Source organism: Lactuca virosa, chromosome 6 (assembly GCF_052849685.1).
Source record: "Lactuca virosa cultivar CGN04683 chromosome 6, Lactuca_virosa_CGN04683_v6, whole genome shotgun sequence".
Classification (NCBI taxonomy): Eukaryota; Viridiplantae; Streptophyta; class Magnoliopsida; order Asterales; family Asteraceae; genus Lactuca; species Lactuca virosa.
Window position 1 is genome coordinate 203,056,764 of NC_136431.1, and position 24,352 is coordinate 203,081,115.

At 32.6% G+C, this 24,352-nt stretch overlaps 1 protein-coding gene and 1 pseudogene across 1 annotated transcript; both read right to left on the reverse strand.

Moving 5' to 3' along the window:
- Window positions 1-2,193: 2,193 nt before the first annotated feature.
- Window positions 2,194-5,070, reverse strand: LOC145120083 (LIM domain-containing protein WLIM2a-like). Its single transcript, XM_079055869.1, has 5 exons — window positions 4,849-5,070; window positions 3,886-3,979; window positions 3,775-3,797; window positions 3,424-3,513; window positions 2,194-2,661 (listed from the first exon to the last, which is right to left on the reverse strand). The coding sequence occupies exons 1-5, from the start codon at window positions 4,981-4,983 to the stop codon at window positions 2,401-2,403; spliced, it is 603 nt and encodes a 200-aa protein (XP_078911995.1). The 5' UTR covers window positions 4,984-5,070; the 3' UTR covers window positions 2,194-2,400.
- A 13,437-nt stretch (window positions 5,071-18,507) lies between these two features.
- On the reverse strand, window positions 18,508-18,873 carry LOC145122229 (nuclear transcription factor Y subunit C-3 pseudogene; annotated as a pseudogene).
- Between the last annotated feature and the right edge of the window lie 5,479 nt (window positions 18,874-24,352).

Here is a 24,352-nt window from a genome sequence, read left to right on the forward strand (position 1 = left end):
AATTCTATCATATGATTCCTGAAGGTATCCTTAGCCCTAATCTAGCATGCAATTCACATATCAAACATACTAATCACAATACATGTATGGGTATTTTGAGAAAACTTACTTGAGCTCAGTCGATTGCATGCACCACACCCCCTTTATTTTATTGGAAAATCCTTTAATTTACAATGATTCTCTTTAAAAATATCTATCAAACCCTCAGTTTGAATTCAGACATACCCAAGAGTATGCTCGAATCCCTCAAACCAAGGCTCTGATACCAACTTGTAACGTCCCAAAACCAAGAACCAAAAATTTTGTTTTTATATTAAATAAACATCAGTCAAACGTGTTTATCAAAACCATAAGGAAATCATAGTGTATCAGAAATCATCCAAAGTACATTAGAGTCAATAAAGCGGAAAATCATGGTGTGTGCGATGTGATCATCTCGAGCTCTTCCCCTTCGAATCGGAAGTACCTGAAACATAAACTGAAAACCATAAGCAAAAAGCTTAGTGAGTTCCCCAAAATACCCTATAACCATACATACAATGGGCCTTGCCCAACAACCATCGAGCCCCGCCCGGTATCGAGCCCCGCCCGAAGCAGATCTGTCAGTAACATGCGATGGGCCCCGCCCAAGAAACTCATCAGGCCTCGCTTGGCATCGGGTCTCGCCCGATATACATACAAACACATATAACACATACAAGAGTCACATAGACAGCTAGCATACAAATAATAATAATTCATGGGCCGACATTGGTGCTTTCGACCCATCAAGCACTGCTAGGAGACTCACCTCTCAGTCTGAACAAATAACTGAATAGGTGTCGACTCCGAATTTCAGCTCTACCCATCACATATTCATCAAATAATGACCAATATCAGATACAACTCAAAATACTCAAAATACCATTAGGTCAAACTTGGTCAAAGTCAAAAAGTCCAAAATTCAACTGAGTCAACTTAGCTTGATAACGCATAGCGTCTAGAACACATGGCGTTCCTGGGGAACGCATAGTGTTCTCCAACTGTTCCCTTTTTCTTCCACTAAGAGCTTAATCCTTAAGCTCTTTTGCTCAAATTCCAGATCTAGCCCTAAACTAACGTTCTTAACCATAAAGTTTCCAACTTTAAGGTCTTGCATGGCCATTAAGTGCCCAAACACAAAACCCCTAACTACTTAAGCCATTAAGGCTTGTAACTCATGCATGGAAGGAAACTATCAATCAAGATCACATTTTAATGCTTCTAAATGCTCCAAAACGTCTGAAAGGACAACTTATATGGATTAGAGTAATCCATACTCATAATACCAAGCTTAAGGGACCAAAAGAACACCATTTCATGGCTAAACAAGATCTAATCAACTCTTAACCAAGTTCAGAGCTTTTTACCTCCAAATGATGCTAAAAGATGATATGATTTTGGATCCGAGGTGTTCTACTCCTTCAAGATGATCTTCTCTTCTTCCTCTCTCCTTCAAGGTTACCAAAACACACACAAAATGCTCAATAATGCTCTAAAATGGATTAGGGTTTGTTTGGGGACGAAATGGGACTGGGGGCTGATGAAAGGAAGAAGACTTGGGACTTAAGGATGCTTAAATAGAGTCCAAACCCTAAAAATTAGAGTTTTAGTCCAGACCGAGAATAAATAGCGTCCCCAACGCCATGTGTTCATAATAGACACGTAGCGTCCAACCGAGTATGCATTTTTCTTCAAATGCAACAAGGGACCCATTTTGCCAACATTTCTCATAACAAGGGTATAAAAGGAATACCTGGAAAACAAGGTGTTACAATACAACGATCCAAATAACGGTAGCCGAAATGTGCTTTGAACTTATTCCTAGAATAACCACAAAATGTAGTCAAAATGGTTGGTTAATTATACCACGATAACGATACCTAGGAACGATCTACTAAATATCTTTAACCTATAATCATCCCATGTGTTAATTTACCATATCATATGAGAACATGATTTATAGCCTTTAAACCTTAAAATTATTTAGCATGCAAACACAATTATAACGTGTTACAACACGAAACATCTTACAACATGATTTACAACCTATCTTTGTTTAATATGATCTACCGTTAGTAATCATCTCCATATGAAATATTTAAAAGGAATGAGACATGCACAATCTTACATATAATTTGAAAATTTATGAGTATACTAAAAAGATATATACAAGAAGTACATTTTTTTTTTGTAGTGACCATCGATCATTTTCTTAAATCTTACATCTCACAAAACCATGTGTTTCTCATCATCCCTAATTTGAATGTAAAGTAAATAAATAAGAGTTTAAATCTTTGCAATCATTTTGAGATTTTATAGTTTAATTTATTCCTAATTTGATTCATTTTCTTTTGACAGTTAAGACGTTCACTTTTCATTTTACTCCTGTTCTTCTTCCGGTGCTCCCTCTTTTTCCTCTTTTTCCTCTGTTGCCTCTTCGCCGCCTTCTTTTGATGTTGTAGCTTTCTTCACCGCTTCTTTGAGGTGAGAATAACTTCCCTTCTCTTTAAAAAGTTGTGAGAAATGTGGTTTGCAGAATAGATTTCCGTCTAAAGCCGCATAATTTGATGGAGTAAGAAAGCAACCTCCTCGAGTGCATCGGAAACATGCTTTATGATAAAACTCACCTTCCACAGTTACCTAAATAGTATGACACACACACATATATATCTATCTATCAGTGTATATGTATCTTATTATTCTATTGTATTTGGTATAAATCTCTATGGCACAACCAATTTACTTTATTATATATATATATATATATATATATATATATATATATATATATATATATATATATATATATATATATATATATATATTCTAAGCAACGAGACTCGCTATCATTATGACTCAATATTTTTTATTTAATAGGTGTTAAATTTTTTATGACTTCTTATCAACATGCATGACATCGTCATATGTATTTCATAAAATAACATCTTACTTTCTGAAATGACTTCTTATTTACATATATATTATGTTTATAACTATCTAAAAAAACAAACAAGATGTCATTTCAAAAAGCAAGATGTCATTTCATAAATAATATATGACGTTATATAGGTAATAAGAAATCAGGTTAGTTTTAACACTTGTTAAACCGAAAATAAAATATCATAGTTGTCACTGCGGAAATTTCTTTAAAAAGTTAATGGCTTCTATTGACCACAACCAATATAGTGGTTAAAGTGCAAAAAAAATCAAAATAGTAGTTTATATATATATATATATATATATATATATATATATATATATATATATATTATACATATTTTATAATGGTTGTTAATAGGAAATAAGTGGATTTAAAGTATAATTCAAATACTGTTTAAAATGACTTAAAATATAGAGAATATTATGTTAGTTTAAAGAAAAATATAACAAAGAGGCACAAACCTTTTCCAGTGGATACACAGTTTTCTTACAAGCTGCACATTTATCTTGGGTTCCAGAAAACAAGGCAGAAAATTTATTTGGGGCTTTTCCCTGTAAACAAATTAATTCACTAACATAAGTTTATCTCTTTAATTTAAATTTTAAAAGATGCACAAAGTTTAGTCCTCATATTTGAAGGCCCAGTTTAAATCTGATATTATATGGTTGAAAATTAGCCTAATATCGGGTATATTGGGCTTGGTAAGAATGGATTCGAGACGGGTCTAAGCAAATATCGGATCTAAGTATATTGTGCACCTTTTCCATAACCAATAAAAAATTAAAAAAAAAAAAATTGTTAATATTACGTACCGTATCACTTGGTTTATTCGCAGCTGTTCATCATAATTCATGATAATAACAATAAACTAAGTTAGAAAAAATAAAAATAAATAATTATATGAAGAAAAAACTGGAACTTACGTGTGACTTTAGGAAGACCTCCTCTCTCCTTGAACTTTTGCTCAAAATGTGGTTTGCAAAATAGGACTCCTTCCAATGAGGAATAGGTACTTATCTAAAAAACACAATAATTTCATTACATGCATACATTATACAGACACAAATACATCATATAAGCCATTTATCAATTTAATGCATACCACAACTTAATTTCGCTATTATAGTATAAAATACACACTAAAATATGTATAAATCAATGGCCCAGTTCTATAAAAAAGTACTATAGTTTGTTTTTTGTAACTAACCACCCAAATTGTTTTAACCACTTAATGAACTGCAAAATACAATTAGTTATTTTTTAAGTTCATTTGAAAAAAAAATCAATGTTTTAATGGTTAAATTATATAAAAAAAATATTCGAATGGTTAAACCATACAAATTCCGAACCATAATGATTTTATAGAATTCAGGAGTAATTTTTGAAAAAAACAACAAACTCCCAAGGTTAAACCAAACAAAAAATTACTTATGTGGTTAAACCAAAATAAATCAAAGAATAATAATTTTTATATGAAATTTGGCATATAAATCAACTTGATAATTAGTATTACAGTCATAATTTTGAATAACAATTTGATATGTTAGATAAATCATGTCGGGTTTCCTCGCTACGACTTCTATTTACTTGATTTAAATTAAATAATTTTATATTTGATAAATCGTTAATGGTATTTTTAGCTACAAATAAAAGTGGAATCATAAATTCAAGATTGAGCCTTATGATGAATTCCATAGAAAGAAGTTTTTCTACTTCTTTGTTTCAAATCCTACCATACATTTTCGGAATTATGAATCTTATTAATTTAACAGAACATGAGAGATCAAATCCATTAACAAATTGTATGTATTTGTCATTCCAAATCCCAATTTCATACAAACAATCAAGAGTTAATTAAGAAACAAAAGAATTAATAAATTAAATACCGTAAGTTTGCCGTTACATTGGCTGCATGTGAAGCATGTTTTATGATAATTGATTCCATCAGCTGATATCATTTCAAGAAAATAAACAGTTTTCTCACAGACTTTGCATTTTTCTAAAGTCCCTGTGAATGCCATTTCTTTCTTCTTTATCTGTTCTTTAAATCTGAATCTAAAACTATTCTCTAATAATATGAAATTGAATAAGTAATTTTGACAAGAGAAAAAAGGGAAGGTGGGGAAACATCCATCTTTTCAAGGACTTAATTTAGTGTTTAAATGCATTTCCTTTCCTAATAAAATGTTCGACTTAAGAATTTTGAGTTCAATGGTGTTAATTGGTGGACAACGTTGTATTGGATTTGAGAGAAATTAGGAAAGTATTTATGAAAGGAGTGCACGTTTAGATATTTTAAATTATATAAAACGAATTTTATCGAGATATTAGAAAGAAACAACCTTGTTTAAGAGAAATCAAATACCATTGTATCTTTTATTTATATTTATTTTTTCCATTCGTCAAATTAAAACAAGTGTTAAAATTAATAAATTTACCAAATTAATTACCCTTGTTCCTTTCATCAATATTATTGCCACCACCACCGCCGCCACCTCCGCCACCACCACCGTTGCCACCTCCACCATCACCATCTCCACCACCACCGCTATCACTCACCTCCGTCACCACCACAGCATCATGTAACACCATTACCGCCACCAACACCACCACTGCCTACCACCGCCGCCGCCGCCACCGCCAGTATTGTCGTAACCACCACCACTGCCACCGCCACTACCAGCACCGTTACCATCGCCGCCACTATCGCCGACACCATCACCGCCACTATCGCCGACACCATCACCGCCACCACCATAATCACCACCATTGCCACCGCTATCGCTACCATTATCCACTACCACCACAACCACCACCGTCACCATCGCCACCGATACCATCGCCGCCACCGATACCATCGCCGCCACCACCGCCACCACCTACTACCACCGCCACCTATGCCACCACCCACCACTGACATCACTACTCACCACCACCTCCAACACCATCACCTACACCACAACCACCACTGCCAATACTACCACTACCACCACCACTTACCTCCCCCGTCACCACCTAACATCATCGCAACCACCACCCAACAAAAACCGCTACCTACCATTACTAACATTGTCACTACCGCCATGACCGCCACCACCACCACCGCCACTACCGAAACCACCACCCACTACCACCACCTACCATTACCGCCACTGCCACCACCACCAACATCCACGACAACCGCCATAACAACCACCACCACTCACCAACTCCACCACCACCCACACCATCACCACCACCACCCAACACCACCGCCACCACCAACATTTTCTCTTTTTATAATTTATATAATATATCCTTACATATAAGTTATAAAACAAAGTGATGTTAAACAAAAAACAATAAGAGCGGTTATGTCATTTTACATCATTCCAATTTTATTTTCTGTCAACCAAACATAATTTGGAATTGGATTCAATCTCCATGTCCTCCCAACCAAACATAATATGAAATTGGATTCTAATTCATGATATATTCTAATTCCTACAGAAACAATATGTGAATCAAACGTCACCTTAGTTCTAAAGTAGGAGTCATATGCACACCAACATTAACAATCTATTGTTTTCTTCAATTTTAATGTTGAAAACCACAAAGAACACCACAGACAATATATATAAGGTCATTTAATGAAACATTATGTGTGTGTGTGTTTTAAAAAAGTAAACAAAAAAAATCCAAAATATATAAGGTCATTGATAAGATTACTTTGATATAAGGCTTGAACGAACATTTTGGAAAAATGAGTTTTTGTGAAAATAAAAATAAGTTTAGGTTTAACCAGAAAGAATGGGTGATCAACCATTTTTAGTGCTAAAACATTTCATTTAACCTCCATAACTTTATATTTGATCGAATTGATGGATACAATTAATGGATACCTAATGATGTTTTGAGCCAATGAGGTCCAATTCAACTGGGCGAAGACACACTTCAGTTTTCCCCTTCCAAGGGTTTCTGGAGAATGGTGTCGAGTTCTATCCAAAGCAGTGAAGCCCCTTAATCGAAAAATCGAAAACTGGGTTGCTAAGGATGTTGTTGTTATCTCTTCGGGGAGAGATCGAACATGCGTTCGTTGGATGTTATGACATACTGCCCTATCGGATGTCACTGTCCGCTGCACCAAACCACCGTTTAAAAAAAATGATGTTTTGAATATAGATGAATCTATGGGTGGTTCATCAACTATAGGGTATATAATTCACTAATTTAATCTTTATAGATCACAATTTGACTAATTAGATAAATAATTTCACTAGATTAGTAATAATTTATTTGGATTTCAATTAGTGAAATTAATCTATATGATTAGTGATTAGTGAACCAAATCAGTGATTCAATAAGCATTCAAGAAAGAAGAAGACTACTTGATTTAAACATTGGGAAATCTTTGGAAAAATCATAATATTTCACCCTAATTTAAGAAAAAGTCCCAAACTAAAATTGGTTTACAAAAAAGTCCCGATTACCGGAAAAAATGACGATTTGACCCCTTTTTTCCGGTTTATCGGTTTCAATACTTACCCGGTTTCATTAAAGTCCCATTATTTTACCAAAATTTTCATTAAAGTCCCATTATTTTACCATAATTTGGGACTTATTCGTAAATTATGGTAAAATAATGAGACTTTATTAAAACCCGATAATTAATGAAACCGGTAAATCGGGAAAATAGGGCCAAATCGTCGTTTTTACCGGTAATTGAGATTTTTTCATAAACAAATTTTAGTTTGGACTTTTTCGTAAATTAGGGTAAAATATTGGGACTTTTCCGGAGATTTCCCTTAAACATTAGATGTTGATGCTTGAAAACGATTTGGATTTTAATTACTTCATAAGTTTAAAATTTTCATCAAGTTTCAAGCCCTCCCTCTCATTTCATTTCTAGGCGGAAACCGTTATTATGAGAGAGGAAGAGGGCTTTAAAAATTGAAGACTTCAAAACTTTCCTTATTTGGCAAGAATAGCACTTCATTTCATTATTCTTGCAAACTAAACTCAAGCTGATATTTTTCTAACATTTCAAGTCCTCAAGTTAATAGTTTGACCCCAAACAATAAATACCCTTACAAATAAGGTCCACCACAAGTTATGGAGGTTAAGTCCAAGTTACAAACCTCATCTCCTATGAGGTTTGATGACAGAGTGAACGGTAACTAAGTAGAGTGAATGTGGGTCCTAAGACCCACCTATTTTTTCTAAAGATAGTATAAGGTATAAATGAAAAAATATAACGACTTCCTTTATAGTTTTTAAATGACATACCTTAAAAACTTTGTCAGAAAGATTATAGATCAAAATATATGAAGATCATAGTTTATATTTTAATCCACTTAAAATAGCTCAATGTTTCAATCCACTTAAACTTTAATCATTAGGTAATAGCCCAATCTATTTAAAATTAGAAAAAAATAGAGTGATCGAAATTTGAAACGTTGCTTAGCCTAAGGCGTGATCGAAATCTCTGAAGCATCATACAGTGTTGCCCTGCTGATTGCTCCCACCGGCCACCAGTTCCTCCCTACGTCGTCCGCCATCCGGGAGGGCGGGGAGTGTGTTTCAGTAAATCCATATTTATTTGGGTTTACGTTTGTATATACCCGTAGATAATGGTAGTTTCCGCAATTACCCAAATTAGCTAGATTGGTAGGATTTCTAAAGCGTTTATTTTTTTTAGAGGATACGATATCGAAAACCATTTAATTGCCTTCTTTTTCAACTTTATTCATTGGACACACTCGAAATTCAAATTAACTTTATGAGGTATATAAGTTAAAAATGGCTTTTGTGGCCTCAACCAATTGATATGTCGTGTTGTATAGGGTTGTATGATATTGCTACAATAATGGTCGAGATTGGAGGATATCATTAAAAATTAAACCTATTTTAGACTTTTTTTGGCAAGTGATTCAAGTCTGTTTCATTAAAGTGATAGGATTATCTTAGAATAGGATAATAACAGTCTTTTTTTTATATAAAACTTGAACCAGGTATCTAAAAGTATATTTAATTTTTAATAATCTATCGAAAGTTATCACATGTATATTTAATATTTAATAATTTAATAATCTATCGAATACTGATGGTTACATGTGATCTAATGTTTAATGTTTCCAATTAGCCCCTGGTTCGGTGGGTGTTAACCATTGGCACATCCAGTGTGGTTTTTGGCTCCGCCCCTTGTCCTCTCGATCATACCTTGTGCTACCATAAAGTTTTATTTTGATTTTCATTAATTTTATATCAAATTAACTAGTGAACATGCACTACAATGATTGATTAGACATATTTTAGGCATGTTTAAGCACTTGACAAAATTATAGGCCGGGGTACACTTTTCAAAAATTCATGTAAAAGTTTGTCATGATAAATTACTTCTAAATCTTTATATTTTCAACTTTCTACGAATTTGCTAAAGCTACATACTTGATCTGTATTTTATAATAAGTATATATAAGTCTAAGATGTGTATACACTTATAAGGGTTGATGGATGGCGTGACGGGGTAAGGGCCGTACCATGAATGGAATGACTCCGTTGATGGAGTGGCACCGCCAATTGAGTGACAATGTGGGCTGTCTAACCCGCCAATTACGTTTCTTTTATACATGCTTATAAATTTATTTATTTATTTATTTATTATTATTTTTCATATTTGTCAATACCATGAAGAAAAATGCGTACAGTCTCTTTTTTTATTGTTGTAAATAGGAAAACCGACAATTTAAACAAATAAAAGTTACATAGTTTTCATTACTTTTAGTCAATTTGATTGTGATCTTTCAAAGTTGTACTCCATATTTTAGAAACCATTATATTACTTTTGTGTGTATTAAAACTAGTTAATTTATGTTTATGCGTATAATATTTATTCTTATCAAATGGGATTTCAAACTTTTGCATCATTTTTTTTTTTTTTTTTTTCATGTTATAGTTGTCACCCAACTGATCTCTACAAAAACTAATTATGTAGATGTGGTGAATGCACAAAAATGTAGAGTTCATGAGCCTATAAGAATCAAGACATACATTTTATTTTGATGATAGGTTCCGTTTTGTTTGTTTAATGTACTTGAATTGGAATGATTTTGGATGTGTAAAAGTGGACCAATGCTAATTAAATTATAAAACACTTTGTTTTTTTTTATAACATCGTACTTCCATTTTAATAGGGTCAAATGTAAGAAAAAAAACCATATACTTTGATTTTGTTATTTTGCATGAAATAGTAATATTAAGCCATGTATAATTTTGAAAAAACATCCCTTGTGGTTTCCAAAAATATGGTATACATTCCCTAAGTTCAAAAAACCTCTAGATGGTTTCTATGGTTTCAAAACTTTTAACAAACGGTCATTTTTGCTAACTCTGTTAGCTTTTGGCCATCAACTATCATTTGATTAAAATATTCGGAGAGCATTCCATCATTTCACTACCATATGGATCATTTATGATGTTTTGTCTTATTTAATTTTCAAAGAGTCTCTCTCTCTCTCTCTCTCTCTCTCTCTCTCTCTCAAAAGAAAAAGAAAGTCAAACTTCAACCCCCATCTTCTTCTTCTTGTTTCTTAACTGCATAGTCGTGAATAATGTAACATCCCAAAACCATAGTGAAATTTTTTGATTTCCAAAGTCATTTTTCATAAAAAACCATTGTTTTCCAAAATATCATAACAAATCAGGGTATCCAAAACATCTCTCAAATCATAAAAAAAATCTGTAGGATGATGTGTACGATCAAGCTTTCGCCTTCCCCCGATAATCTGAAGTACCTGAAACATTGAAATTCACAACTGTAAGCCAAATCTTAGTGAGTCCCCCCAAAATACTCCACACAATAATACAATAACAATTATAATACATGCATATAGGGTTTGTTGGCCCATTGCCTTAACCCAACCATCCAGGCTTTGTTGGCATATTGCCTCAACCCAACCATCCCAGGTTTGTTGGTATACCGTACGAAACAGTACCACCTCAAACCAACCATCCAAGGTTTGTTGGCATCCCGCCTCAACCCAACCACCAATATGTCGACATATGTAATAAATAAACAATAATCAGCAAGTACAAGTAATCATACAGATCTACCAATCTAACGGGTACTACAACATAGCAACATCCTATATACCAGGATACATAACACAAACTAGTGGGCCGACATTGGTGACTTCGACCCACGAGTACAATGAGGAAAACTCACCTCAAAGTCTAGAAGATAGCTGAACTGATCATTGCTCCAATTACCGGCTCTACAGGTCACATAAACAACAAACAGAGACCAAGCCTCAATCTACTAATCAAATTACCCCATTTTCCATAAAGTAAAACTTGATCAAAGTCAACGGTCAATGGTCAAAAAGTCAAAAGTCAACATTCATCCAGATTACGCCATGCGTAACAGCTCTACGCCCTGCATAGAGCCACGCCATGTGTAATTAGATTACGTTCTGCATAATGCTCCTGATCCCAAAAACTTCTATTAAGCTCTTAATGCAGAAATCCAAACCCTCAAACTTTCAAATATGGACCTTTACAATGTCTTAATGGATAAAATTTCCAACTTTACCCATTAAGACACTCCCATCAATCAAGATCTAAACTTTATGCACTAAAATGACCAAAAATGCTAACACCGCATCCATGGCTTAAAGAACAAGCACCAAGGCACAACTTTCCAAGTTCAACAAGTCCCAAGAGTGCTCCATATAGCTCAAAAGGTGCTGGAGTTGTCTCAACTCCCAAAACACAAGCTAAAGGGACCAAGAAGTGACAAATATGACAATTAACAAGATCTATGAAACCAATGAGCAAGTTTGAAGCTTTTTACTCATAATGGTCTAGAAATGAAGCAACCTTGTTGGATCTGTACTTGAATCCTTCTTTCATGCACTTTACAAACACCTTGTGTAACGCTTGAATCTCGGTGAGTTCCCCTTTTAACCTTGCATATTTAAATTGTCCCATTTTGATCCTTGAGTTGTACGCGGGGCGTACAACGAGGTACGCTTAGCGGACAAGTGTTAAAGCGAGTACGCGGGGCGTACCTAGTGGTACGCTTAGCGTACTCATGCGAGGGTGTGATCGGGGTCCCGGATGTGTACGCGGAGCGTACGCTATGTTTAGTGAAAATCCTAATTTTAGGGGTTGGCCATTATATAAGCATCTTTATGGACTTGGAACCCTCATTTCTCCAGCCTCCTTGTCCTCCTTACCCTACATTTGAACCCTAATTCCTCATTCTGTGTTTTTGGAGCTTAGAAGGCCATTTTGAGGTGTATCTTGGTGCTTTGAAAGAAGGTGTCCGTTCTTGAAGCTTCATTGGTGGAGTGAACGCTTATAGATCCAAAATCTCATCATCTTTTGACACTTATTTGAGGTATGAAGTCTTGAACCTGATGCTTATTAGCTTAAATCTCTTTTGGTTTGGGTTTATGGACCTTTTTAGTCCCATTGATGAGATCTTATGAGTTCATGTCGTTTCTGAAGCGTAGAGTTGCTATTCTTGGTGTTATTTGGGTCCTTGAGTCATAAAGTTGTCATTTTTGAGGTTGAAATCCATCCATGCATGAGTTAGGGCCATTTTCATGGAAGTAGAATGTTATGTTTTGAGTTTGGGTTCATTGGAGGCATGAAAAGTCACCAAGTCAGTGACTTTATGGATCTAGACATTGTTTAGGGCTCAGATCTGTGGTTTGGACCTTTGGTATAAACATTAAGTGCTTAATGACAAAAGTGGCTTAATAGAGGAGTACAGTGGGCGCAACGTACAAGCCAGCAAGTGAGTACGCATTGCGTACAGCTGAGTACGCCCTGCGTACTCAGTAAGAAGTGGGATTCGCATACTTGGGCCTCGGTTTGGGCCATTTCTTGGACCTTGTCGCTTTGGGCCTTAGTAAGCCATCTGAAATTAGGCCTTTGGGCTAAGGATATGATTGGGCTTTAGCGTAAGGCCTATTAGAGGGGTTTGGGCCCAATTTGGAAAATTGGGCCATAAGTGGGCCACTAGTGGGCTTTGGGAGATTGTTTAGTGTTGGGCTTTTTATATTATGGATTTAGGCCTTAGTCATGGATCAAATTAGACCAGGGGTAAAATGGTCATTTTACCCCAAGTATAGAGTATTGAATGTTGATTGAGACCCAAGTATTGATTGAATGTTATTTTGTACTGATAGCTCGAGGAGTCGTCAGGGCAGCAACTAGGGATTTCTTTCTGTGAGATTCAACATTTGAGGTTAGTTTCCTCCCTGAGTTAGCGGGTCTAAGGCACCAATGTCGGGCCTTGTTGATATGTTAGGATGTTAGGCGTCTACGTGACCCTTGCATGTGTTATGTGGTGCTATGTGTACCAGGCGGGGCTCGATACCAGGCGAGGCCTGGGGACTGGAACATATGCTACTGTTATGATTTCTATATGTGTTAGCATGATTATATGATATTGATTGCATGTGTATAGCGGGCGAGGCCCAGTGACAGGCGAGGCCTGAGAATAAAAAATCTGTATACCGAGCGGGGCTCGATGTCGGGCGGGGCCTGATGTCGGGCAAGGCCCGAGGTCGGGCGGGGGCCTATTATGTGATTTATTATGTATGGTATGGGGTAGTTTGGGGAACTCACTAAGCTTTGTGCTTACGGTTTTCAGTTTATGTTTCAGGTACTTCCGGTTGCAAAGGGAAGAGCTCGGGTTGACTGCATCGCACACACCATTAGGATTCCGCATATGATGTTTTACTATGATTTCATGACATTTGATACATTGGTTTCGTTTGAGATGTTTGGATAATATTTGGAAATACTATTTTATCTATTTTAAAAATGAAATTTTAGGACCATATTTTGGGGATGTTACACCTTGTTCTTCAAGATTCAACCTTCCAATGGATAAATAAGCCCATAAAAGATGCCAAGGCTCAAAACAAGTAATATGATGCTAGGGTTTCTCAAGGAGTGATCTACGGTGATGGAGGCTGGTCATGGGAGGGTTTCTCAAGGAGTGATCTACGGTGATGGAGGCTGGTCATGGGAGGGTTTCCCAGGAGTTAGAGCCCTTAAATAGGGCTCAAAACCGAAATATTAGGGTTTTGATATGCCGCTATTACGCCCTGCGTAACCTAAGTTACGCAATGCGTAGCCCGTTAGAAACGCGAATTACTTTCAACAAGCTACACCCTGTGTAGCTTGACTACGCACTATGTAGCAGCTACGCCGATGCGTAGGACAAATCCACCAACTTCCAATTCAACTTCAAACATCCATAACTTTCTTCGTTTAACCCTGATTTCGGCGTTTGTTATAAGCGTTCTTTATATGTACAAAAAAGTATTAACGAGCCCCACAATCCTATCTACTTATCTTTGGCTTAACACATGTCGAACCAAATCCATAATCCATGCAAGAAGCCCGATATATAACTTTTCCTATATTATCCTTTCCTTCGAAACGCAATTCGAGAGCTTTAAACACTTAACCAAACATTATCATCATCTGATAGGGTCTAAGCTCTATTCCCTTGAAGTCCAAGACCTTTACTCGATCCATTTACGACCCGCTATCCTGATAAAAGAAATATCCAAAACTAGGTGTTACAACTCTCTCCTACTGGGTCTAAGCTCTGGTCCTGGCGTGAGCACTTGTGTCTCATATCGTGAGCTCAATTAAATCTGGAATTTTCATTTAATCACTTGTCACACCGTGACCTCTCTATGGTCACGTCGTGACACCTGGTTTTACCTAAAAACCATGCCTTTGACTCCTTGAAGCCTTAAACCGGTCCGTTCTGAAAACTGTGTGTTACATCCCAGATCAACACTTTATTTGGGAATTTGTTAGTGTGCGTTTGTACGAGAGAGAGAGAGAGAGAGAGAGAGAGAGAGAGAAATGGTCCATGTAGTAATGAAATGACGGAAATGCCATCCGAATATTTTATTCAAATAATAGTTAACGGCCAAAAGCTGACGAAGTTATAAAAAATGGCAGTGTTAAAAATTTTGAAACCACAAGGACCATTTGGAAGATTTTTTAAACATAGAGACTATATGCCAGATTTCTGGAAAGCACAGGGGCCATTTATAATGTTTTTTCTACAATTTTTAAATAAACACCAAAAACTGGGGTTACTAAGCATTTACGTATAAGTGTATAACATGTTGATTTTTTTTGAATTTTTCTTATATATATATATATATATATATATATATATATATATATATATATATATATATATATATATATATATATATGGCAAAGTGTATATAATCTTAAATGTATATAAGCTTAGGTATCAAAACTCACCATACTACGTCGTTTTATATCATATATAAATTGTAATCATCCAAAGTACTTAAAATTCAATTACTAGCTTGATTTAGTTCCAAGATTTTTATAAATTTCATCATTATCTTCCTCTTACATAATTTTTATTTTCAACCACAATATATATAGTCTGGTAAGTGTTCGACAGAAAGATGTGATGTAAGAGGAAGATAATAATTAATTTGTAAAAATCTTGAAAATAAATCAAGTTAAAGGTTGAAGTTTAAGAATATTATAATGCATATATGATACAAAAGGATGTATTATAATGAGTTTGGGTATCTAAGCTTATATACCTTTAAGGGTATATATATATATATATATATATATATATATATATATATATATGATCAAATGAAAACACCAAAAAGGTTGAGAACGCGAGAACAAAGTATATTCATTTGTGATTCCATGTATTCATTTGTGCAGAAATGATAAATTTTTACGTCTTTGATTTCGATTGAATAGAAAAAGCATATTCATGTTGATTGTGCGTAAAAATTTATCATTTCTCCACAAATGAATACATGGAATCACAAATGAATATACTTGTTCTCGCGTTCTCAACCTTTTAGGTGTTCTCATTTGATATATATATATATATATATATATATATATATATATATATATATATATATATATATATATATATATATATATAACATATTGAATCGAAATTTTGTGATCGGTTCATCGATCACAAAGCATTTTTTAGGAAATGAAACATTCATAACGAGGGTTTCGGACTAGCTTTCGCGTACCTACGAATCTCCCGCTGCAAACCTTAGGATATGATGTTCTGGAGTCACTGCATGCGAACCTTCATGTAGTGGCGAAACCAGAATAAAATGTTACTGGTCGTACACGTAAATTATCGTGATAACACATCGAAAAGATTGCACTACACCAAAAAAATTTATATTGCTTCTGAAAATTTGAGGGGTATAATGGCTACCTCATGGAGGGCCACAATGAGTGAGTAGTATCAAGATTTAAACATGAGTCAATCTAACTTGATTTGAATTATAATTTATTTTTAACTGATCGAAAATCATCAAAACATATTAACTTATCCAACATCCTAAATCATTTTGTTCAAAAATTAAATTATTACCTTAATGATATAGTTTTTGTAATTATATTTGGAAATCTAATAATAAATTAAAAAGAACAATCCAAAAAAAAAAGTTTGGGATCAATTGACCCGGGCCATAAGGGTGAGCACGGTGCGGTGCGGTTCGGTGCGGTTATTGGCCAAAACCTCACCACTAACCGCAAATGCGGTTAATCCATTTTCAAAACCGTTTGGTGCAGTTATTTTTGCGGTGGGGTTAGATGGTTATTTTTGTGGTGCGGTTTTGTTTTTTTGTGTTTCGGTTATTAACCGCATGGATTTGGTGTGTTTATTTTGTGTGGTTTTTAACTGCAGTTTAGAGTTCAAACGGTTTTAAGAGTTCAAACATATTACTTGTAATAATAATAAAAAGAATAAGGTATAAGACAATTAACTTAAATCACAAACAACTAATATCTTAAAAATAATAAATATCTTAAAATTGTGAAATTTCATCATTTTCCAACGTTAAACATAACAAAAAAACAACACTTTTGTCTTCTTAAAATTTTATCGATCTTTCAGCCATGAAACTTGTCTTATTTTTAATATTTAATATATTAAAAATTATTAAAAAAAATTGTATATAATATATGCGGTGCGGTGCAGTTTTTTTACGGTTTTTTAAAACTAATAACCGCACCGCACCGCAAATTTACGGTTTTTAAAAAACTGAAAACCTCACCATCGGTTTTTATTGCGGTTGCGGTTTATCGGTTGCGGTTTATGCGGTTTTTGCGGTTAATTTTAGTCGCGGTGTGGTTTTTGTTCACCAATACCGAGCCATATTATGAGGCCAAAACCCTAAATCGAAAAACCGGAGATTCCAAAAGAAAACAGTCTATTTTTCTGCCTTCAATCTTGAATAGAAAACACCTAATATCATTCTTTCTAAATTATATATCAAACTAAACACCGGAGGTTCCAAAAGAAAAAAGAGAATTTACAATTGCGTTGAACATGGAGTTACTCAAAAGTTTCAAAAACAAGATTCAGGAACCCAATGTATACGAAATGCAGGCACCATGCAACCAGCTGCTTGTTTTGGTTAACAAACTATGGGGTTTATACTTTATACTTTATACCGCACCCATAGAATCCCACGACACCTTTCCCTTTTTAAACACTTACACATGCAACAAAACTTATTTTTTCATAATTAAACTTCACCAACATTTCCAATTTTGTCAAGCTTTAAGAGCAAAAAATGGACGTGTTTATCCCAGAAGAATACATGGTGAAACGACGAATGGAGAAGAAGGCTGCTGCTTCTGGCAAGGGTGGATCAATGAATGCCTGCAATAACAACAACAATGGCGAAAAGGTGACAAGAAAAAGCCACTCCTCATCACATGCGCTTAAGGTTCATCAAAATGAGTATGGATTTGGTGAAAATCCAGTTTTTAATTTTTGTTTTTCGCCTTGATGATCAAATCGAACAAACTTTTTTGTGAGTAGATATTATGGTATATGAGAATGTAGTATGGAGATTTTGTAAGTTTAATAATAGTATATGAGAATGTAGTATCGAAATTATGACAAAAATGTTATATAATCGCTTGTTTTTGTTATAATATGATCGATCATATTAAATCTTCCTGAGTAATTCATTGATTTAGTGTTACCTTTTTTTTTTGAAAAAAATTAAATAAATTATCCGTTCTATAAGCTGGATTAAAATCAGTAATTGCACCATTATAAATTAATTAATTAATATTCAAACTATACAACATTATATTTGATTTCTCTTTGCAAATAAAATATAACTATAACAAATAATTATTACATCCTTACTATATATATATATATATATATATATATATATATATATATATATATAATATCATTAGTAAAACACAATGTGTCATGCATGACTAAGAAAAAAGAAGAAAAGGAAAATAACTCTCTTTTCTTTTATAGTATATATGTCATATCGACACATTTCATTTACAAGAAACCAAAACAAGGGGATGCAACGTATACCACCCATACATTTACGTAATATATATAGTTATTCACTGAGCATATATAAGTATAAACTTACGAGCTTTATCTTAAGTAATTAATTAAGACTTAATTAATCACCTGATCACAAGTCAAACTGAGTCATGATCACCTTCTATTGCTTCTTTTCAAGGTCATGTTCTTCATCCAAATCGACATCATCAGAAGCATTAGGATGAACAAGATCGATAAGAAAATCAAACACATCAGTGGTCATCACCGCAGATGCCACATCTTCTTTGTGTAGGGTTCTTCTCTTTCCTTGAATGGTCATATTCCAAGATCTTTTAGTCAATTCTTCGATGAAAAGCTCACAAGCTTTTGAAAACACAAGTGGCGCCTCTCCTGAAATCATCTTCACGTCTACACTTGATTTCTTCATGATCTTCTTGATTCTTGCTAATGGCAACAAATGGGGCCCAGTTCGCCCTGATATCCCTCCTCCCGATAAAATCCCAGAATATGCACCAGCTTGCCTCATCTCAAACAAAATGGCTCAATGGTAAATATGAAATAAGATCTTGTTTAGATGAATCAATAGAGATGGCGAATGATTCGTTGTATACGGGCTTCTTGCTTTTGTGTCTAAGGTTATGAGTGTCGAGATTAGTTTATGAACAAACCAAACACATATGGTCAAAGTGGAAGTTAAAATAATATATTAGAAATTTTGACGAGAGAAAAAGATGATATGATGAAAGATTATATTATGAGATTATATACCAAAGTTTTGTTATTTATATATACAATTAATATATGGAAAAATTATTATTAAAAAGTAGGGTTTGAGAGTTGCCGGCCGGGTTCGCCAACTTGCATGCTTATAGACTTATATTATGAGATTATAGTCTTGGCCGGCTGTGTCACTAAACCGAATCAATTTAATCACTACACGTTTTTTTTCATATTATTATTTTGTGGGAATATTATTATTATTATTATTATTTTTTGTTGAACTACAATTGTGAGAGATAGAAATATCGAGAAAGAACGTATTTTCACGTATCCTTGGGGATTAATGATTACTTTCGAACATATTCAAATTGAAAAAGGGAGATCTTTTTGACGTATTAAACTTTTGGAAATAATCCAAAACTAGTTTAAAATTAGTTTTTTGTGATAATTAGAAAGAAAATACCCAAAACTTACATGGATCTAGCCAAGTCTGGACTTTTTGTTTATGTAAATATAAAATTTAAGCATATCTTTAAGTATATTTTTGCCTGATCCTGTGATTCGCATATTTCTTTCCATTTCATATGCAAAAAAGGAAATATCTAATAGACAAAACTCTAAAAAGATATGTCGAAAATTATCATTTTGGTCCAATAAGTCTTGGGCCTGCACCATGGATCCAAAACTTTGATTTCTTGCGAGTTTGATCCAACTTTGATTTGATTTTTTTAAATGATGAATTTGCCATTTAATTTTGTTCTTATTACAACAATTTTTTAAAAAAAAAATACTATCCCTACCCCTACCCCACTCCTCCCCGTCTCTCTCTCATTGTCACCACAACGAGCGCCAGTCACCACCGCCACTGCTACCACCACCGTTGGTCACCAACAACTGCCACAACCACCGTCGATCACCACCGACACCACCGCAACATAAAATTTTCATATCTGAATAACAAAACACTCATATACTTTCATATCTACAATTCCAAATTGAAACTCAAGAACGGCCACTATCACCACCATTTGATGAATTCAAGCATATTTTTTCTAGATCTAAAACATTACATTTTTCCTGATCTAGAACCTCAAAATAAAAAACAACCATATTTTTAAACCCATAAGAACAATCAAATTTATTATAGCCCAAAAGTAGAAACATTATATTCTTGAGAAAAATGCACCATGTATTAAGGTTAAATTAATCCAATATTGAGATCGTAGATGAAAAGTATAAATGAAACATTTTTTTTTTCAACCGGCAAACCTAATTAGGACAGAGAACTGTAATAATTAGGGTGTATGTGATAACGGAAAATTTAGAAAAAAATTGATAAATACTGATATTACGAAGCTTGATTAAAATATTAGTCAGATTCAGAATTTTTCTCTATGATAAGTTTATTAGTCTGTGTAAAATCATTTAATATTCTATATAGATGAATGAGAAATTGATTGAATTGTGTATTTTGTAACATTTTGTAATGATGTAAATCACAAAGAATTTATTGTTAAATTCGATGATTTATGAACTACATTCTAAGTAGTTTCGAGATCGAATGATATTTAAGGTTCAATGGAAATAACATACAGTTATTAAATTCATAAGTGATTCAAACTTTCGTAAAACTTTATATTTCAACAATATGATGTACAAAAAAATATACGTTATAACGATATAAAGGAAAAAAAAACGTTGTTTATAACGATATAAAGAAAAATTCTTTCACACAAAAAATATGTCATTTCTGATATATGTTGTAGTGAAATAAAGTTATATCATTGTATAGATGAAAATGAGACGGGATCAATAATATTTTTTATATTATACCGGATATTATGTAATAAAAGTTATAAAGAAAAATCACAATAAGTAACTTCAGATAAATACTAAAAGGATAATAAGACAAATATTATTTTATAGTTTTAGTATTTATAATATGTACGACGTCTTCAATAGTTAACCTAGCCAACCAGAAAAAAAGGCTTTTGTCCTCGGAACTCAAGCTGGTTCTATTCCGGACAAGAAAGCAAAGCCGGGGACCTAGGTGGGAGGAAGATGTTTTTTTTATCATATCAAATTTCTACCAACGTTTATTTATATAAAAAAAAGACTATTGTTATAAACCATATCTAACTATTAACATTCTCAAAAGCTTTATTTAGAAATTAACTATCTTTCTCATATACTATATAAATTGTTCTATATAAATTTTTAGTTTTTAAGTATATACCATATTAAAAAAAATATTAGTTGATATTAATTTTTTAATAAATAAAAACAATAAAATAATATGTTACAAAATATTTTGTAATATTTAGTATTTGTATCATTTTAACAATTAACTATTTATGACATAAATTTTTATAAAATATATTTAAATCTACTTTTCATATTTAGTTGAATAGATTAGATAATAAAAATAATAAAAAATTATTATCTAAATATATATGTAAAATAAAAAGATTATAAATGTAACAACTAAAATAAACAAAACATGATTAAAAATTCAAAATTTTAGAAATTAATAAGTAGTAAGAATTAGAATATCTTAAATAAAAAACTTTCTATTGCTCAATGGTATCATGTATTGTCCTCTTTTTTGATATCGATGTTTCAAGTCTCGTTTGAAAGATAAGTAGATTTAAGAGTAGATTAGATTTACATTATAATAAATAATAACTTTTCCAAAACCTTTTCAAAGAGAAAAGAAAACATTAGAAAAAAACAAACTTTTTAGTAGTTGTGTGTCAAGGGTAACTTTGAAAAGAAATTATCTTAAAGAAGTTAACATGTATTCCACAACTTATAGAATTTCATATGACAATTGTAGTTACTTTATTTTAAACATTTCTTTTGCATTATGTTTTATTAATACCGCAAAAACATTAAAAAAAATAACGAGTAAAGTTGCTTATACCAAACACTAGTGGTTTTATTATTATTATTATTATTATTATTATTATTATTATTATTATTATTATTATTATGGTATTAAATATAATTTGGTTCTTCAACTTTCAATTAGATACATTTTTTATTTTTTTTATGCGTAATGATATTTTATATGTAGTATCGGTTACTTTTAATAATATTATAATATAAATTATATTAATATTAATCTATAATATATTAAATTCAATTTTTTGTTTCAAACTAGCACTGAATTAAATTTATTATTTTTATAATAAGTTAAAACACAATACATCTAATGAAAAGATATAATTGATGTACAAAAAGTACATTATTAACAAGATATGAGTTATGTAATAAAAATGTATTATGTATATTGGAATAAACCTAATAGATACAAGGGCCATCATTTAAAATCTATAGAAAAAATATATATACCTAAATTATTTGTTTATTAAATACTCATTAGGGTAACCAACTGTTTTTTATTCATATTAGTCTCTTTCATTTTTTTTACACAATATACCATTGAAGTTGTTTATATTCGTCATAACCCTTTTGACCGGCTATCACCTGTAATAGTCGGTCAAAAGGGTTATGATGAACACAAACAACAAGTTCGATGGTATATTGTGTAAAAAAAATACGCTATTAAAATATTTTATATGATATCTTTTTCTCTACTATTATTGAGTAATGTTTTCAACGTCATATATTTTAAAAACTTAATTATTTAATAATAGATATAATAATTTAATTGATATTTGAAATCATAAATTATCATTTTCCAAACATTGCTTATTCCCAAAGCCAATGACGAAGGAAGATTCTTTCTTGAGATTTAGTACAAATAAAATAACAAAAACTATTTTCCAAATAATGCAAAAGTAGTTATTTAATGACCTAATCATATCCATAATAAAAATGTTTATTTTATTGACTTGGATTCGACTCGATGTGTTTGTTGTAGTTACACTTACCACAATAAAGAGGTTCATCGTCTATACATCAGTTGTGAGGTGGCTGGTCAAATTTGGGTTCGTGTTTGTCGATGGTGTTGGATCTTATATTTCCGGACTTGACTCCCAAAAAACATGTTTATATGGGTTGATTCTTGAATCGTGGATACTATAAAAAGTCTGGATTTTGATGCAGTTTTCATGATGACCATTTGGATACTTTGACCTATCGCATGCTCTGGTTTTCAGGTCCAACAAGTTTCGTAGATATTTTAATTTTGAGAAGATCGTTGCTTTATTGTTTAAATGGTTTATTCATAGAAACATATATGGGTGTTGCTATTAAGACACCCCTTAGACACCCCAAAAGTATCTTTATCAAAAGTCAACCTATAGTTAACTAATTATAATCATCTTTCTCAAAAAACAATCTGATTTCAACCGATAAAAATACCTTAAAAACTATGTAGAGTGTCTAAATTTTAAAATGGGGTGTCTTTTTAGTCAACCCAACATATATATATATATATATATATATATATATATATATATATATATATATATATATATATATAGAGAGAGAGAGAGAGAGCTAGGTTCAAATGTTTCTAGCAAGTATTGTGTGCATGTATGCACCAACGAGAATTCAAGAAAAAAATAAATCATTAATGTAAAAAAAAGGGTAGATAAGTCATTTTGTTTTTATAAACTAAAAATAAATTCTTATATATTTGGTATATCCCTTAAATCACGTCTACTATTATTTGACTTATTTCAAACCATCATATCCACAGCCCTAATGCAAATCATCAACCTCTTCTTTTCCCTTCTTGATCCAACGCTTCACTTAACTCCTCCTCTAAATGCACAAAGAGGGGACGCGTCTTCTTCAACATATCGGGAATAAGGAACGATCGAATGGGAGCAGTCAAAAATCAAGGGCACTAGTGAGGGTCAAACAGATTCGCAAGGAGGGCTGAGAAAGGGATTTCGGTCCTCATCGTCGTCTTCATCAGATCGAGAAGGCATCAGGCATCAGATAAATGAATAGGTTTATTCTCATATTAACAAGTGTCATACAATTAGAACTCATCATTAATACATCATTAATATTATATGCCACATATTATTCCACTTGTCAACCTATTAATTATCAGTTTTAAATTTCTCACTTTAATTACTTAAATTAATAATTGATTTTTCATTTTAAATTTCAAATTTTAAATTTTTTCACAATAAATATATTAAATTGATAACATTAGATTAAAAAATAAAATAAAATTAATACGGATTATAAGATGATATAACTTCATATATTTATTTAAATCAACAATTATAATTTTATATAACTAAAAAAATATCTCTTAAGTAATAATTTATTTAAAATAATTGATTAATAATTTTGATTTT